The sequence below is a fragment of the Dromiciops gliroides genome, chromosome 2, assembly GCF_019393635.1.
Source record: "Dromiciops gliroides isolate mDroGli1 chromosome 2, mDroGli1.pri, whole genome shotgun sequence".
NCBI lineage: Eukaryota > Metazoa > Chordata > Mammalia > Microbiotheria > Microbiotheriidae > Dromiciops > Dromiciops gliroides.
Genome location: NC_057862.1, coordinates 426,467,712 through 426,486,357, shown reverse-complemented (window position 1 = coordinate 426,486,357; position 18,646 = coordinate 426,467,712). Strand labels below are relative to the sequence as shown.

Below are 18,646 nucleotides of genomic sequence, written 5' to 3'. Positions count from 1 at the left end.
GAGGAACAGCATTTGAAACTCAACTTTAAATAAAAATGTTTATTATTAAAAAAATTATTATTCAGGTCAACTCTTCTACTAAAGTCATATGCTCATGATTCATCATGGGAGTACAGGTAGACCAAGTGTCCATCATTTTAAGAGTTGCCAAATCAAGTGCTCCATGGGACTAATTTTTGTGAAGATTCACCTTCACAGTATGATGAAAAAAGGCAGATGACTTCAATAGAAGAGTTAACCTGAATAATGATTTCTACTTTTAAAACTATCAACCTAATCTTGAATACTGCAGTATTGCTGACAAACACTACAAGCCAGAAGGGGGCAGCTAGGTGGTGCAGTGGATAGAGCACTGGCCCTGGAGTCAGGAGGACCTGAGTTCAAATCGGGCCTCAGACACTTAACACTTACTAGCTGTGTGACCCTGGGCAAGTCACTTAACCCCCATTGCCTCACCCAAAAAAAAAAAGAAAAAAAAAAAAAAGAAAGAAAGACATTAAGCCAGACACTCGAGATAGTCACTATATTAAATCTCATCATCATCCATCTCTTTGCCAGAACACAAAATTGTCCTTTCAGTGTTGTCGAAATTTCAATGTTCTCCTATTTTTTTTCCCAGATCACATCTTTTTTAACTGAAGAAATATGGAGAATACAATCTATACATACTCTTCCTTAAATTTCGCTTCATCTTTTTATTGGGATCTTTATCGTCTAATCCATCTTCAAAAGGTCTCTTGAGAGCTGAGGAACCAGCACCTGAGAAAACAGTGTAATGGATTTGTTAGTCAAAAATGAAATAGTTGCAAAATGTCCATCACATTTCTGTCACCCTATATAACATACAAAACATTGTCATACCAACAAGCCCAAAATAATGGTAGTGAAAGGTGCTATTATCCTCATTTTACAGATGGAAGGAAAAAAAGCTTAGGTGAAGAGACTTAGTCAAGTCCAAAAAAGTACCAAATGCTAAAGTCAAAACGCAAACCCATCTTTGCTAATGCCCAATTTCAGTATACTTTCCAATACATCTACCTGCTTTGCTCTCTTCTCTTTCAAATGACTAATATTCTGAGAGCAATTTTACAACCTCTTAGCCTAACAGAATTTCTTATGCCAAATATAATTTGTCCTGCCACTACCTTCACCTTGGGAAATAAATACCTCTCTTGGTGTCCTCATCTATATAGTTCCTCAAAGTTCTAAGAAAGCTTTTAAACAACAAAATGATTTACAAACAGTCCACAGTATTCGTTCCTCCTCCCTTGTCTCTCCCTTGTCCCTTTAATTACTTATTTCACATACCACTTGCTCCAAGAAGTCTTTCCTAGCTACTCTTCTATAATCTCTAATTTTCATTATTATACATTTTGGGTACTTATCTTATGCAGTCATATATCATTCAATTCCATAAGAATAGTAATAATATTATGTTTCTGCAAAGCAACTGGAAGCTCTATGAGAAGCAGAAATCATGGCTCCTTTTAATGCTTAGCACAAAGTTGAGCACCTAGTAGGTACTCAATAAAATCTTTTGGATAACAGGAGAAAACTCTGCTGCCCAGGATCAGATTAGGCCAAAAACATTCTTCATGAGAGGAAAAACAGGAGCTTACATTTGCATAGCACTTAAGATAAACTATTACTTCTGGCAACAACTCTTTAGCAGTAGACAGTTCAATTAATATCCCTATCTTATAGGCAAGAACCATGAATTTAAGAATGATAAAGAATGAACACATGGGGGCAGCTAGGTGGCACAGTGGATAAAGCACCAACCCTGGATTCAGGAGGATCTGAGTTCAAATCCAGACTCAGACACTTGACACTTACTAGCTGTGTGACCCTGGGCAAGTCACTTAACCCTCATTCGCTCCTCCCTCCCAAAAAGAATGAACACAGGACTTAATGTTGAAAGGTATCTTAAGAGATCATGCAGTCTACAATTTTATCTTAAAGATAAGGGAACTGAAACCAGAGATATGAAATGATCTTGCCTAAGAAATGTTCACACATTACAACCCATACTACATCCTATAAGGTCATATCCTTTTCCCAAAATCTGCTTGTATAAGACCATCAAAAGCTTTATAAAAGTATAAACTTCTAAAACTTTCATATTTAATAAACTAATGTCAATTATTCATATCATCTACAATTGGCATCTTATACATTTATATTCACATTATATTTAGAAAGGGGTAGGTGCCTCATGGTAAAACCAAGATTCTGATGTAGGTCTTCTGATTTCTCAAGTGCTCTGTATCACTTACACTACAAGTTCAAAGATAACTTCAACAAGTTTCATGATTCAGAAGCTGAACAATTCTAATTCAAATCTTTTTGTTTAATGGGGTGACAAGGAGGTAAGGAGTACAGAGGACAGAGACATACAAAACCATCTCAGGTAGGCAAACTGCAAGGGGGCCTTAGAGACTATGCAATGCAACCTAATCATTTTTAAAAAGAGAAAAATAAAGACCAAAGAGGTTAAGTGATTTGCCAAAGTTCAGATAGTAAAAAGTCAGGATGAGAACCTTGGTGTGCTGGCATCCAGCCCAGGGCTCTTGCCTCTATACACAATTCTTCAATGTTCAATAAGCTGATACCACAATAGAAAGATTTGCAGATGTTTTTTACAAAAGGTTATAACAATACTGAGATTAACTCCATATTCTGTAATCACCAAGATTTACTGTCTCTTAGAGGAAATATTGACTTCAGTTACTCCAGTCAATACTTCCCACTCAGGTCAATCTTGATGTACATTGCAACAGAAAGTAATATGTGCTTTGTAATGCAAATCAAATACAATACATAAAATGGTGAGTGTGCCACACTTGGATGGCAAGCTTGGAGAAAAGTTAAGAGGAAACAAGGCTTATTTCAATTATACTCCAGTTCATTAAAACATATCAAAAGTAGCTTCCTCCAGCCTGCCCAGGATTCACATGTTGACTTAAACTAAATAAGTCTGCTGCCCAACTATGTAAATGATGTGCCAATGGGCATAGCTTTTTGTAATGTAAACAAATCATCCAAGAAAACCATAAACTTCAGAACATGAATACTTTCAAGATTATCCAATTTAATTACCTCACTTTAGATAGGAGGAAAAAAGGTCTAGAGGAAGTGTTTAGCCCAAGTATCATCTCCAATACCATGCTGCCACTTTCCAAGAATGTATGAGAAGACATTTTAATTAAAATTATTTTTAAAATACTAAAATATTAAAAAAACCACTTTTAAAATATCAATGGAAGTTATTCTCTTTAAAAATACAGGTTTGGTTTTTATTCAGTAAGATAATAGCAACATAATGTGGTTGAATGAGCACAAGGAGAAGTTAAGAATACATAGGTTTCAGTCATTAGCCTCTCCAAGTCTATTTCTTCATTTCATGCAGCATCCCCTAGTATAATTTAAACTCCTTGAACTATCTAAGTTTTGTATATCCCCCAGAACCCAGGACAGTGCCTAACACAGAATGGTATTATAATATTTGGCTTATCTAGAAAGGGGAGAATTTGGTTCCATGTAATAAATAAGAATTTTGTCTAACCCTTAGATTCAGTGAAGAACTACAGTATAATGATGTATATTAAAGTTGCAGTAAAATGAAATTATAATTCATACCATTACAAAACTATTGCAGGAATCTGCTTTTTAAACAATAAAGGGCTACAAAAATTGAGCAATTTATTACTCACATATCAGTTTCCTGTCCCCAGGATATAATGTTCACATAAAACTGATTTAGACCCTAATAAAAAGGGAATCAAAAAAGACTCCACTAATGAGTTTAGCAAATATCCTCTACTAAGAATCTTCATAAAAATAGTGGGGAGGGGGGATTTTTTTTTTAACCTCATAGAAAGAACATATGGTATATTAAAAGAGCACTGGATTTAAGTCTCTGCTTTGATTTTATCAGTGTGATCCTAGGTAACTTACCTAAGCCCTCCAATGTACTCTTTACTCAATTATAAAATCACAACAGATTCCTCCCAGAATGATTGTAAGGAAAGCACTTTGTAAACCTTAAAGCATTAAAACCAAGAGTTTTTTTATTACTGTTTTAGTACATCATCAGAGTTGGACTTTAAGGATCTTAGAACACAGAATATAAATACATTAGAGTTGGAGAGGGTCTTACAAGGTATAGCTAGAAGTGATCTTAGAAATTAATTATCTAGTCTAGCTGTACCATATTCCTGATTAGAAAAAATTAAAACACACAATGGCTAATTCAATTCAACTGAATATTTATTAAAATTAACTAAACAACAGTATGTTTTGTACCCATGAGATTCCACTACCAAATGATATAGACTCAATATGGAACCTGAGATATCAGAGGCATTGGTTGAGGAAAATTTGACAAATATTATTCTCCCTTAATTGGATGCATAGTGCTGGCAAATTAAAAGTTACTGACCTGAAGCTTGTCCAGCACAAGTAAACTCACTTTAGGAAACTGGTTAAAGTATGCACCAATCATCTCTTCCACAGTCAAGGAAGTCTAAAGAATGTCCTTCCATGTTTCTGGAAAATTAGCTAACTATGCCACGTAAAACCAAGCATAAAATTGCAAGTAAAATGATTACTTCATTCTGGCAATCATTTACTGAAAGTATACTGTGACAAATCCCTGTGCTAGGTACCATAAGTAATAGGCAATTTTTCTCTATCATAAAGACTCATTTCTGATAGAAACAGAAGGAATCTTAGAGATCATGTAATCTAACTACCTTGGTTTGTATAACAAAAGCCCAGAGAAGTCTAGTAACTTTCTTAAGGGAAGCCATGATGTGAACCCAGGTCTCCTGATTTCTAATTCAATTCTCTTCCCCTTTACACCAAGCTTCCTTTTTAAGAAGGCCAAGATGAGGCCATGGGTAGGGATTCAAAGAAAAGGGAGAATCTTTTCACTTTCACATTTTCTTCCAAGTGCCTTAAGATAAGCAGTTAGATTTCACTGGCAGAAAAGATCAAAGATAGATTTAAAGCTTAAAAAGGATCTTGTAAGATTATCTACTCAACTCCCCTGATTTTTTTTGGGGGGGGGGGGGCGGGGGCGGGGCATTGGGGGTTAAGTGACTTGCCCAGGGTCACACAGCTAGTAAGTGTCAAGTGTCTGAGGCCGAATTTGAACTCAGGTACTCCTGAGTCCAGGGCCAGTGCCTTAACCACTGCACCATCTAGCTGCCCCCAACTCCCCTGATTTTAACAGAAGAAACTGACTCCCAAAAAGGTTAACTGACTTATCCAATGACACATGAGGTAATAAATGTCAGAGCTGGTATTCAAAATTCAGCACTTTCTATTACTCCTATCTCTTAGAATATAAAATGTTAAGAGCTCAACAGAATTTAGAATAGAGAATGTTAGTTCTAGACGGTTCCTGAGGCCCAAGTGTTGAAAATTCATTCCAAACTACCCCACCCCCCAAAAACAAATAATTATTACTCACCTTCTTTGTCAGTAATAGACCAGGAATATTTCTGGAAAGGCTTATTAGATGGGAGGGGATCCATCTCCAGCACTTTGTAAATCTGACCAAAAGCTGATAGTCTGAGTGCATGCTGAACAAAAAAAAGTTTTTTTTCATGTATCCACATTCAATGACACACACACTTGCCCCCTCAAAAATATCCTATTCCACCAGTAAGAAAGATATAGGGTCAATGGGAAAAGCATCTTATCATGAAGCCAGAAACCTAAGACTAACAGAGTCTAGAATACTATTCAGCAACCCCATTACCACCTCCCAGACAAGTTGTCATCTAACCTCTACTTGAACACCTCCAGTGAAGGGGAACTGAGTACTTTCCCAAGGGAAGCCAGTACACTTTTAGAGAACCCTGTTAGTCAGTTACTCCTGTCTCTTACTGCAACATTCATTTAGGAATCCCAGTGCTGCCTTTTAGGGCCAAATAGAGAAAGTTTAATTCCACTTCCACAATAGCCTTACCAACAACTGAAGACCAATGTCTTCACAACTGTCACCTCCATTTCCTCAATAAGATTCTTAATATGACATAGTTTTTTTCTGCTGTTTTGGTTTTTTGCGGGGCAAGGATGGTTAAGTGACTTGCCTACACACAACTAGTAAGTGTCAAGTGTCTGAGGCTAGATTTGAACTCAGGTCCTCTCGAATTCAGGGCCAGTGCTTTATCCACTACACCACCTACCTGCCTCTCTTTATGTTTTCCAATCCCACCAACCTGAAGACCATCTCCTTCTAGATGCCCTCTAGATTATCAATGTTTCTGCCTTAGTTTGGCTTCCAGAACTGAAAACAACACTCCAAATGCTCTCTGATTAATATAGAGGTAAAGAGTAACATTATACCTATCTGACGCTGAACACTAAGCACTCCAAACGGCATTCATTATAGACCTTATTAGAGTACATTAGCTCTTTGGTTGCTATGTCACATTGTTTTACTTTTATTGATCTTGTGATCCACTGAAACCTCAAAGTCTTTTATCACATGAACTGCTGTTGTACATCATCAATACCTCCCCCATCTTGTATGTGAGAAGAAATTTTTTAAACTTTCTATCCATTCTAATCCTTCCAAAAGAGCCATTCCCAAAGGATTTACCATACTTTTAGAAACAAAATGTCAACTAGATCTAGGTCCTTGAGATTAATGTGTTTTACCTGGGCACTGTGTGTAATGTCTTCTTTTTGCTGAATTGTCATATAACTCAATGCATCAGTTGGATCCCTCTCACAAGGATCATGAAGACCTGGTCCCCCTATTAAAAAAAAAAAAAGAAAAACCCCAGGTACTATTTAGAATGAGGCTCAAGTTTACAGGAATTAGATTAAAGTCAGCTCTTAAGATCAAGGGGTGGAACTGCATGTCTTCACATTTAACTTTTCTGCCTGTTAGTACCATGAGCTTTAATAGATGCTATTAGTTTAGAAAAGGCCAAAATTACATCTTATTTTGAAAAGTACAGATTTATGAAGTTCAAAACTGACAGGGACCTTAGAAAAACTAGTCAAATGCCTGCATGGTACTGGGAAGGAAAATGAGGCCCAAAGGTACAATGATTTGCCTAAGATCACAAAGAAAGTTTATGGCAAAAAGACTAAGATTAATCACTTCGACTCCCTAAAAATAAACAAGGACCATTACTTAACCCTCCCCCACCCCAAACATCTCTAAAGGAATCACATATAAAAAGAACATGATTTACACTTCCCATACAAACCCCAAATCCTTAAAGGAACCATAATACAAAAATAAAAGCATGATTTACCTGCCCAAACACACAGTCATAACTACATATTTCATGATTTCTTTTTAATCAACCTCCATGAAACAAACAAAAAAGGCTTTATTTTCTAATAAGAGATGTAAGTAAAGCAATAACACAATTGGCATCCTGCATTTTTAGTACTTTTGTGTTAGTAAACAGAAAACTCAGATTATAATGACTGAAAGATGGGCTTTTCCAATGCAGCTTTTCAAATTCCCTCTCCTAGCTAAGAATTCCAAATGGAATGCCTCCCCTACACTACTGTACTGTGCAGAGTACACATTTAGCAGACATTTTAAAAATAGACAGATGAAATTTTACTTATTTTTGCTCTCAGAGTTTGAAACCCTTACCAGGAAGAAGTATTCCAGATGCCAAACACTCCATTACTCGTCTCAAAGCCTCCCCAGCGCCCAAAGGTCTATTACAGGTACCTATAGACTTTTCACATATAAGCTCTAGTGGCTAAAAGATATTAAATTACAAATTAGTACATGCATCAAGTGTTAAAAGAAATCCAGTTAAAATGTGAGCTAATAACTCAATATGAGGATTTGGACAAGTCACTTCTCTCTATGTCTCAGTTTCCTCATCTATAAAATAAGGGGGTTAGACTAGATGATCTATGAGGGTCACTTCTAGTTCTAACATTCTATGTGCTACGTTCTAACATTCACAAACTTAAAAAATAACAGAGGGAAAGACCATTTTTAACATAGGATGTGTTAAGACAAAGACTGTTAAAACTAAAAAGTGCCTTAGTCATAGAACGTTAGAATCTAGAATGTTAAAGTTGGGCAAAACCTTAGAAAATCCAAGTGCACAACCATGTAACACAGAATATTACACTAGCCAGAACCTTAGAGACCATCTTTTCAATTCCCTCATTTTACACATGAGGAACCTGAGGACAAGAAAGGTGAAGTGACTTGCCAAAGGTCACATAGCTAGCTGGACAAAGCATTCAAACAGCATCACAAACATCACAAGAGGAAAATGTCCAGAGTGGCCTATGCCAAGCACTTAAAAAAGGTAAAAGGGCATTATCACGTACCCACTCTTAAAATTATTAGATACTCATAATGACTGGGGACAGCTTAATCAGATCATAAAACATAGAATTTTTTAAACTAATGTGAAGGTTCTCTTTTTATTTTTGCTTAATATTATATTTATGATGTTGCTAGAGATGACCTTTTATTCCAAAGGATCTATAATAAAGGAAAAGATGAAGTTCACCATGGGAATTCCCACATCAAATAACGTTTGCAATAAACATTATGCACTAGCTAGAAATTCACTATATATGAGTGTATGTACATATATTCGCTAATATAAATTCAAGGGTACCTATTAGTTTCAAAATTTAATAGAAAAAAGACTACATACTTTTAAGATACCAGACTCAAGCATTCTCAACTACAAAGAATCAAAATAATTTTAAAAGGCCAAGGCTTAATGGCATTTATAAGGGCATTCTATTATAAGAGGATTTTTTTTTTAATGGCTTTTGGAAAAATTTGCCCATGACACTCAACAAAAGAAAATAGTGGGGCAGCTAGGTGGCGCAGTGGATAGAGCACCGGCTCTGGATTCAGGAGGACCTGAGTTCAAATCCGGCCTCAGACCCTTGACACTTGCTAGCTGTGTGACCCTGGGCAAGTCACTTAATCCCAATTGCCTCACCAAAAAAAAAAAAAAAAGCAAAATAGTCTTTCAAAGATAATGACAGGATGGATCTGGTTTGCATTGGAAGTACTGTGTTACTCAGAATTTAAGCGGGATATTACCCAATTTAGGCCATAAATTTATTTAAGTGGAGTTTATAATCTCAAAGCAATGGATAGTGATGATAAATAAGAACATATGTTCTTATAGCTTAAAAACCAACTTTCACTGTTATTTATATGGCAATGTTGCATAACTGTCTTGTTGGTATATTACCTATGAATATATAAAAGCTCTTCCTCTCAAAGGGATTTAATTTTAGAAGGGAGCCCTATATTCAGATCAACAGAATGCCAATATGTAGTGGTTGGTTACCCTTGTTAAGATTGCAAAGTCCATGACTAGAAGATTAGATCTGGAAGGGAAACTTAAAGATCACCAGGTCCAACATTCTAATTTTACAGATGAAGAAACTGAGGTTCAAAGAAGGGAAATGATTTGAACAACGTTACATCTATAACAAATAATAGAGTTGGAACCTTGTTTTAATTATCTCTGTATCTCTTGCTGTCTAGCAAAGAGCACTACACATAGCAGTTACTTAATAAATCATTTCTGAGTGAATGGTGAGAAATAAACCAGAGATGTGCACAGCACTAATACTGGGAGATAAAGCCATAACATGCATATGGACAAGATGAGAAGTGCCAGGTGCAGATAACAAGACTTCAAATGGGCTCATATCTGAAAAGGGAGCATCTGATAATGCATTTTTCAACTATTTCCTAATGAGACAAAATCAGGAGTATTAAAATTCAGCAGGAACATGGAATTTCTGAAGGCTTCCCCAAAATGGCAGCCTAGGCATGTCAGTATACCCATTAGCCATTTTTTATGTACTTACCCATCCTTTTAACGGAGCCCATGTGGGTACTCTGTTGCACAAATCACGCAGAATGCGGAGGACAATTACACATGATTTTAGTCCATTGGCCCTTGCCTAAAACAAACAAAAGGGTTCCAATACACCTACTGAAATCCATTCTTCATTTTATGCACATTGGCCTTGGATAGGTCCTTTATAAATGATTACTAATTAGCCAGTTAATAAATCAGATTCATGCAAACAAACAAAAAAAGCAAGATTTGTGTTTAGAAAGGCAGGCTCAAAAGTAAAAGAAGGAAGCTTAATGTTAAAATTGCTTTTGTAGCCTCATGATAAACAGATACCCCTTAATTGTCTAACCATCTATAACTTTTTCACATTCCCCAGAATGTTCTGTTTTGGTTCTTTTTTTTCCCATCACTTGAATTTCAAAGAACTAGACATCAAATAAACACATTCAACCTAGAAGAGGCTTTGGAAAAAGACTGTTCAAATGGGAAGGAACCGTAGAACACAGATTTGGGAATATGGAATCAAAGACTGTAAAAGAAGTTAAAGCAGCATGGGGCCTTAGAAGACCTTTACCTCAAACTCAGTTTACAGAAGGAAAAATGAAGACTCAAGAAAATAAGTGATTTGCCCAAGGTCTTTGGAAATAAATCCTTCTGACTCTCAGGCTAGGGTGCATTTCTGCTAAAAAACTATGTTGCCAACTTAAGCTGTTGCAGTGAGTATTGATAATCTAACCCTCATAAGGCTACAATAACAATGAGGTAAGAACAAATAGCCAACCTGAAACCATTTGGCATGTCGGAGAGACGCCAAGGCGTTCAGGCATTTCTGCCTGTCCAATAAGTCCGGAGGGTCTTTCATCGAAACATTTTCTACTGGTAAAATGGGATAAAAAGAGACAGATACAATTTGACCAAGGGGTTTCTGTCACATTACCAAAAAGAAAAACAAAACAAAAGATCGCAGCAGCATCTCAGTGAGCTAATAAGACTCCCAGAAGGTTTAATGGTGTTTTAAGAAGTGCACGGAGTTATTTAATTCAACAGCCATTAAAAGTAGTAATGTGCACATGTGTAAGATATAGCAGAAAGGCATTCACTCAGTATACAGATCAATGACCATTGCTACATACAGTCTGGGATCTTATTAAATATGTCTAACAATAACACATTGTTGCAGGGCACAAAATAGGGATGTAGCACTTTTTCCTTTTTACTCAGGGATGACATTTAGGTAGAACTACTGAACAATGGTAATTTTTCGTTCTAAAAAGGGTTTTGACACCTGGTCAGCTCACATTTAATCAAAGCTTACTTTTTAAAAGTTTGGCTAAAGTCTCCATAGCTATGTAAAATTTCTTATTAACCAAAATTGTGGTCCCTTAAACCCAAAATTAATCCCTAAAGTCACCTAAGGGATGTATGCATCAGCTCCTCCAAGCAAAAGTTATTTTGAAATCATGGTGGTTTTGAAGGTTTCAAGTTTTCTGTGCATTCACTTTTTAATTTCCATTTTAAATTATATGACTAACAAATATTTATCTTGCTTAAAATTTGGAGGGTAAATCCATATTGGAACTGAAATGTCTAATATATAAATCATTCTTAATAATACTAACATGTCAACAGAGAATTTTAGCACTTCTACTGCAATAATTATGAGGTGAATGATGTAAGTATTATCATCTCTATTTTACAATATTATAAAATGTTTTTTACAATGAAGCATAAGGATGTTAAGTAACTTGACCAGGATCATGCAACTAATAATTGTCAGATAAGACTCAAATTAGGGTCTTTCAGCAATAAGTCCAGTGCTGTTTCTACTCTAACATGTTGTCTCTAATAGCTATAATCTGGCAAGGGGAGAAAAGAAAGGGGTAAAAAGACAGAGCTGACACAGAATGTGAAGTTAAAGCTAAAATATATAATGGATCTACTAAAGTGTAACCCTCTAATAGACAAGATTAGAGTCATATTCATCTATTTATCTCCCCCAGATTCTGGGGAAGATTAAAAAGAAAAAAACTTAGTATATGTTAGTCAAATGGTAAATAAAGAAATTTCCCACACATATGCTAAAATTTCTGTGATTTTTTTTTTATTCTGAGGACTTTGAAAACACAAAAAAGACCCTCTTAATAAGGTCAATTCCTAACTCATCTGACATGTCAGAAAAATCATCATTTATTGTCATCTTTTGGGAGCTACATTTTTGTAGAGCTCACCAATATGTTCAGAATTTTTCCTCTAAGAAATAAAGAGGAATGGGAAGAAAGAGGGGAGCAAAAAAGGAGAAGGGAGAAGTTAATAGGGGAAAAGAGACATAAAAGGATCTTGGGAAGAGTTCTTAACTTAGGGTCCATAAACCTAGTTGGAGGTTGTTGATTTTTAAAAAAATATATATTTTGGTAATTATATTCCAATATAAATGGTTTCCTTTGTGATCCTATTAATTTTATGCATATAAAAATATTATTCTGAGAAGAGGTCCATAGGCTTCACTAGATTGTCAAATGGGTCCATGACCTTCCTACCATATACCAGTGCCCCCCCCCCCCCCCCGTTACAAATCCCTGTGTCTTTTTTTGGGGGGTTAAGTGATTTGCCCAGGGTCACACAGCTAGTAAGTGTCAAGTGTCTGAGGCTGGATTTGAACTCAGGTCCTCCTGGATCCAGGGCCGGTGCTCTATCCACTGCACCACCTAGCTGCCCCCTAATCCCAGTCTCTTTAAAGTGTGACTTACTGATGTCTCTACTTCCTATAGTCTTCTGGGGAAACTGTTACTGAAAATTCAATGAGTACCTTAGTAGACTAAGAAAGTATAAAAGCGCTAGCTGTAGAGAACAAACCTCTCAAAGGTTTTGTCATTTCATGGTACACTCAGCTAGCTGTATTCACTAAAGGATGAAGTGCTACATGCCTGTTTTCTGACCTGGTGAGCCCAAAAGCAGATATTTGCATGTGTTCCCATCATCTGTTGCAATGTAACCCACAACACTTGGCAGGGCTGACTTCCAACCCCTTTTTCCATAAAAGTATGAAGTATCAAAGAGAGTCGATATCCTTGGTGGGTTTCCTAGCATAAGAAATTCCACTGTCTGCAAAAGTTTATTGGTTAACATTTGGTTCTTGGGATTCAAGACCCAAATCCTTTAATGACTCCATTTATTACGTAGCACTTGTACTGGCTGTTGCATTAGTACCTAAAAATATAACTGTGGGCAATACATGCAAGCATCTACAAAAAAGCTCATACAGCAGATAAAACAACTACTATAAATGAGTAATTAGAATTTTTTGAAAAAGTTAGAAATGGCAAAAGTTGACTGACTGCAAAGTAGTTTAAATCATCAAAGGGGACTGAACCTGAACATTCTGAAGGTTTATTAAAAAAAAAAATCAGTATTTTAGAGACCTAGAAAGTCAGGAATAGAAGGGACTTCAGAAATCGTCTCATCTACTCCTTACCCTTAATTCCAACTAAACAGTTTTACAATTAATAATAATGATCATCATAAACTTACATTAAAATAGTACTTTAAACAAGCTAAGTTTGTACCCATTATTTTACCCAATGAAGAGGGTTTTGGTTTTTTGTTTTTGTGGGTTGCTTGGTTTTTTTGGTTTTTGCTTGGGGAATTAGGGTTATAATCAAATTAGGGAGCTGGAAGGCAACTTTCCCTTGACTTTCACTCAGTAGCCAAAGGATAATAACTGCCTCTTAAACTTTTATTTGCACATTGTGGTTGATGAATAGCCTCTTCCAACTACTCCTAGAAAGGTAGGTGGTGGAAGAATTATTCACTCTATTTTATCAGTCATCTGAGGCCTATAGAGAAATTATGTTTTGCCCACAGATAAGTTAACTAAGAAATGGAAGAGCCAGAACTCAAATACAGGTCTTATGAGCCTACATTCTGACTCAGATTTTATTCTTGGATCTTCCACTTTATAGTTGTATGACATTAGGAAGCAAATGGAAGTTACCATGCTGCCTTGGACATTCAGAACCCAATTTTAACAACATCTTATTGTTGCTGGAATGAATTCTGGCACCAGGATGCCAAAAAAATAGAATATCTTTCACACAGATATCACATTCAATCCCCGAAGTATAAGTATTCAACATCGTAGAGAATGTTTACATGATTTTGTTGCAGACAGTCAACATTTGGTACAAGGTTCTACCAAAAAAAAAAAAAAAAAAACAAAGAAAAGAAAAAACAGGAAGAAAGAAAGAAAGGAACAGGCAGTGAAGAGAAGACTATATTCCTTTTTACACCATCATCAGAATGGCTATGTTTCTTCATGCTCTGCCAGGCAGGAAGTGAACTACTCAAGATTTTCCACTATATTTGGGAGGTTGTGGTTTCGTGTTTGGTTTCATTTTTTTAATAAGAAGGGGATAACATGTAAATGTTTGTTTAAAATTTCTTTTTAATCAAACATTATACAGTCAAATTCCAGTAATCAAAACAGAATATTTACTAATTCTCCTCTCTACTTATTTTCCCTTGCTACTGGCTTTCAAAATATTTTATACCTTCTGCATCAGATAACTACCTTATACTTACAAAATTTTAGGGTTCAAAGGGACCTTAAGTGATCATCTGGTCCAGTGTTTCCCAACTGTCAGTCTGTGGAAAATTTTTTTACCAATCCACAAAACTTTTAACAATAACAGCAGCTAACATTTACCTAACATTTCATAGTTTACAAGGTGCTTTATGTAAACTTATTCATTTGATTCTCATAACAGCCTGGGTAGAGAAATATTATACAGATAATAGCTTTACAGATGAGGAATTAAAGCCCAGAAAGGAAATGTGACTTGCCCAAGGTCACACAGCCGTTAAACCAAGATTTAAATCTGTCTTTTGAGTCCAAAACTAGTACTTTTTCAGCTATTTTTCACTGCCTTCCCAGCACCTTAGCATAGCGCATCGCATTTAATTCATGCTTATTGGTTACGGTTTTCTTCATATTCCCACTGACTACCTATACTGTAATTATTTAATAAATGTTTGTTGGATTAAACTGAAATTATACCATGGCTACCCAACAGGTCCTTACTTTTAAAAACCAAACTTTATTTAAAAAAAAAATACTACTTCTTCTCTAGCTTCTAATGAAGCTAGAAAATCCAGTCTAGAATCCAGTCTTTCTTTCTGCCAGGTACCTCACTTTAGAAGGCCATCACACTGAGGCTGGAGGGGGAAGAAAAAGTTGTCCACAGTATAGAAATTCAATATTTTATTAGTTGAGTATAATTTGGGTTGAGAAACATTGGACCGGGCCTGATTTTCTAGGAAAAAACTATTTACTGTACTTCCTCACAGACAATATTGTATGGTCTCTATAGGACCAAGCCAATTAAAGGTTTAACACTAAATTTAAGAGTAGGAAGATATGGATTAGAATTCTGACTCTACTACCTGACATGTGATTTTGGCAAGTCACTTCACCATTCTCATCCTCAGCTTTCTCATTTATAAAATGAAAAAAAAAAACCAAAAACAAAAAAAACTGGACTCCATGTTCTCTAAGGTCCTTAAGATGCTATTAAATTGAGAGGCTATCATCTGTTTAAAAAAAAAACTGCCACAAACTTGAGATTAGAGGAATTCAAAATTGGAAGAAACTGTGGAGAACATTTTGTTCAACTCTCATTTCACAAATGTGGAAACTGAGTCTTAGAAAGAAGTGAACTATGTCCAACATAAGTAGCATTATCTGTGATTTGAATTCAGGTCTTAGAGGTCCAAACCCAACATACTTTCTACAGTGCCTCACTAGCAGACTTGTGAGTGTCTAACTTAGCTTGCACAATAACATTATAGTAAAATTTCATGTGCCTAGGTTGTAACTACTTGGTTTATAAGTAAACACAGTCTTAATGTGACTGTGAAAAAGCAATTACTATGAAGACCTGTTGCTTTGCCCAACAAAACATTTTTGAAAACTCCAATTTTGCATTACTTAAGTTTCATAATAGATGCTTCAATTTTCTAAACAGAAAAACTAGACTTCTAAAAGAATAAAAACAACTTCATGAAATTATTAATGGGGAAGCAACATGATGGAGAAAAATAAGAAGGGCTAAATTCTACTCTTGATCCTGCTAATTTATGGTGGTGTGACCAAGGCAAAATCACTTCCCATCTCTGGGATGCTTTCATTTATTAAATGAGGTGGAAGAAATAAGATGGCAAATATTTTTCCTAAGATCGAGAATTCTGTTTTATTAACGAAGTTTTCTACCAAACTATCATCTGCTGATTCTTTCTCCAGTGACTAGAAATATGGATCACAATATAATGTTAAGACTTCAACATCAAGCAGGATCTTATTTTAAGGGGGGACCCCCCAAATACAACCATAGCAAAGAAAAACTGAAGCCGAGAGAGAAAAATTGGTTTATCCGAAGACATGCTGCTAAGTGAGGTGGCTGAGGTAGAACTGAAATCATTACTTCTAATGCCCAATTCAGTGTTCTACATTCGGTCCATTAAATCTTAATTGTTTCTTGGTTAGGAGTATAAATGTTTATTAGTCAAGGGAAAGAGCATGCATGTATAAACCTTGCTATTTCAGTCCACAAACAGATTCTAACATAATAAGTGAGGAGGTTCAAGGGTCTTTTAGTTCAACACCCAGAATGAGAAGTTTTTAGTGTAAGTTCTGAAAACTGCCAATTATGTGACCATGGACAAATCCTTTAACCTCTGTGAGCTTCGGTTTCCTCATTTATAAAATGAGAGTAATACTTATGCTGCCTGACTCACAGAGTGCTTTTGAGGAAAAGTACATAAGTGTGAGTTATTATTATGACTAATTCATCTACATGTAATTCCACCCTGGATTTTGTTTAGGAAAAATATACCAAAAGCAAAGCAAAGAAAAAAAAAAGATGGGGAAGAGTAGAGGAGAGGGTATAGAAATATTATTCAGCAACCTGATGATAGGGCATGAAGGCACATACCACATTCATGAACAATGTAAGCATTGAAAGAGAAGTCCATTATACCTAACCATGTTTTAATTGGTTAGATGTTAATCACTAGAATCAAACCATACAAAAAGGAAATCTTGGTCAGTTTTCCTCAATCCCCTTCATGCATGCTAATTACTTGGCCCTCTTAAAGAAAATGCCAGGCTATGGATAAGAAGAAATAAAGCATAAACACAACCTGATTAAAGATGGCAGTTAGCCATCTGTAGCCTGGATTCTCCAAAAATGGATTATTCACTCATGTGAGGCTCTCAATGGCTCCTTAACAACTTAGAATAAACTAACTGTATGGAGTTGATGTTTTAAACTATAAGGTTCCAAGAAAAAAGATAAAGTCGTTCACCTAAACTTCTATCATCCTCAGTGTCAGAGAGCTCTACATATAAGCAGGGGCTGTATCATGCATAACATAGAACTAACTAGCTCAGGCTAGGCAGAGAAATGGTAAGATTTTTCTACTATGAATTAAAAAGCATTTATTAAGTGCTTACTATGAGCAAAAAGTCATATATATGTGTGTATGCTTGTATTTTCATTCTCTCCCCACACAATTCTCTCTCAAACATGTACATATGTATGTGTATGTATATATACACACACATTTATGTAAAGCACGCCAGCAGAGAAAATACCAAAGAAATGAATATATAGCAAGAGAACTGTGATGAGGTGAATTCAGAGACAACAATTATCTACTCATTGCATCTCAAAGTTGGAAGAGATTAGTTTAAATTCTAACTGAAGTATGACCCACCCAACGAGTGATTATTGGATCTCTACTTTCTCACCTACAGTGACAAGAACTGTCTACTGTCAAGTACTTCCATTTTTGGAAAGCTTAGATTCTTGTTCAGATAGAAGTTGTATTAGATAGCTTCCAAGATCACTTTCAAATATAAGACTCTTTTAGAAAGCTCTTCCTTACATAGAGGTGAAATCTGCAGGCCTGCAAATCTACCTATGTTCTTAATCTGCTTCCTGTAATATTTCCTTATCAACTGTTGCAAATACTAGCAGACACAATAATGTAGTAAACTTTGTCTCCATGACCCCTGGACTTGGATGAAGTACCATCCTACCCTAGGACGAATTCATACTCAAAGATGTAAACATGCCAAATATCAATATGTTGAGTTTGTTCAATCAACTTCTCCATAAACCTTTGGAAATCTAAACTATCCAATAACGGATAAACTCTATTCTACCTAAACCATGGGTATCACCCTAGTTCCTCCAAATGTCTAGTTTATAATTCTACCATGCTTTGAAAAGGGTCACTAAATTGATTTAAATTGAAATCTATGATTTCAGTGTAATGTCCTTGCATTATACCTTTGCAATGCCTTCAAGCTCCAACTAAGGTAACGACTCATTTATAAAACCTCTCCTAATGCCCCCATCTTACAATGATCTCTCCTTTTCCCAATTCTCCATTCTAGTAGTGCTTATTTGTGTCCATGTTACTATATCCCATCCGACTCCAGCACAATAGATTAAGTTCCATTTTTTGAAAACAATCAATAAAGAAGTGCCCTTCACTCTACTGAGCTAAAATCTACCTCCTTGTTGTATCTTCTCACTATTCAATTTCATTCTTCTCTTGGGAGCTTATTATATGACAATACCAATTAACCAATACACACACATAAAACTATATCCACTTTCACACAGAGAATTATCTGAGAGGACTATCACTGAATTTCAAGACCAATATCTTACATCTTGCAATCAACCACATCATATTATTCTTGGCATTCAACAAATGACCATCTATCTCGACCACAC

At 35.8% G+C, this 18,646-nt stretch overlaps 1 protein-coding gene across 1 annotated transcript in view; it reads right to left on the bottom strand.

The window, feature by feature from the left end:
• The window catches only part of LOC122742188 (spermatid perinuclear RNA binding protein), a 136,766-nt gene that overhangs the window by 19,829 nt on the left and 98,291 nt on the right, over window positions 1–18,646 (bottom strand). The window contains 6 exon segments of the mRNA XM_043986254.1: window positions 670–759; window positions 5,477–5,588; window positions 6,673–6,770; window positions 7,634–7,745; window positions 9,853–9,948; window positions 10,627–10,718. Coding sequence (XP_043842189.1) covers window positions 670–759; window positions 5,477–5,588; window positions 6,673–6,770; window positions 7,634–7,745; window positions 9,853–9,948; window positions 10,627–10,718 — 600 coding nt within the window.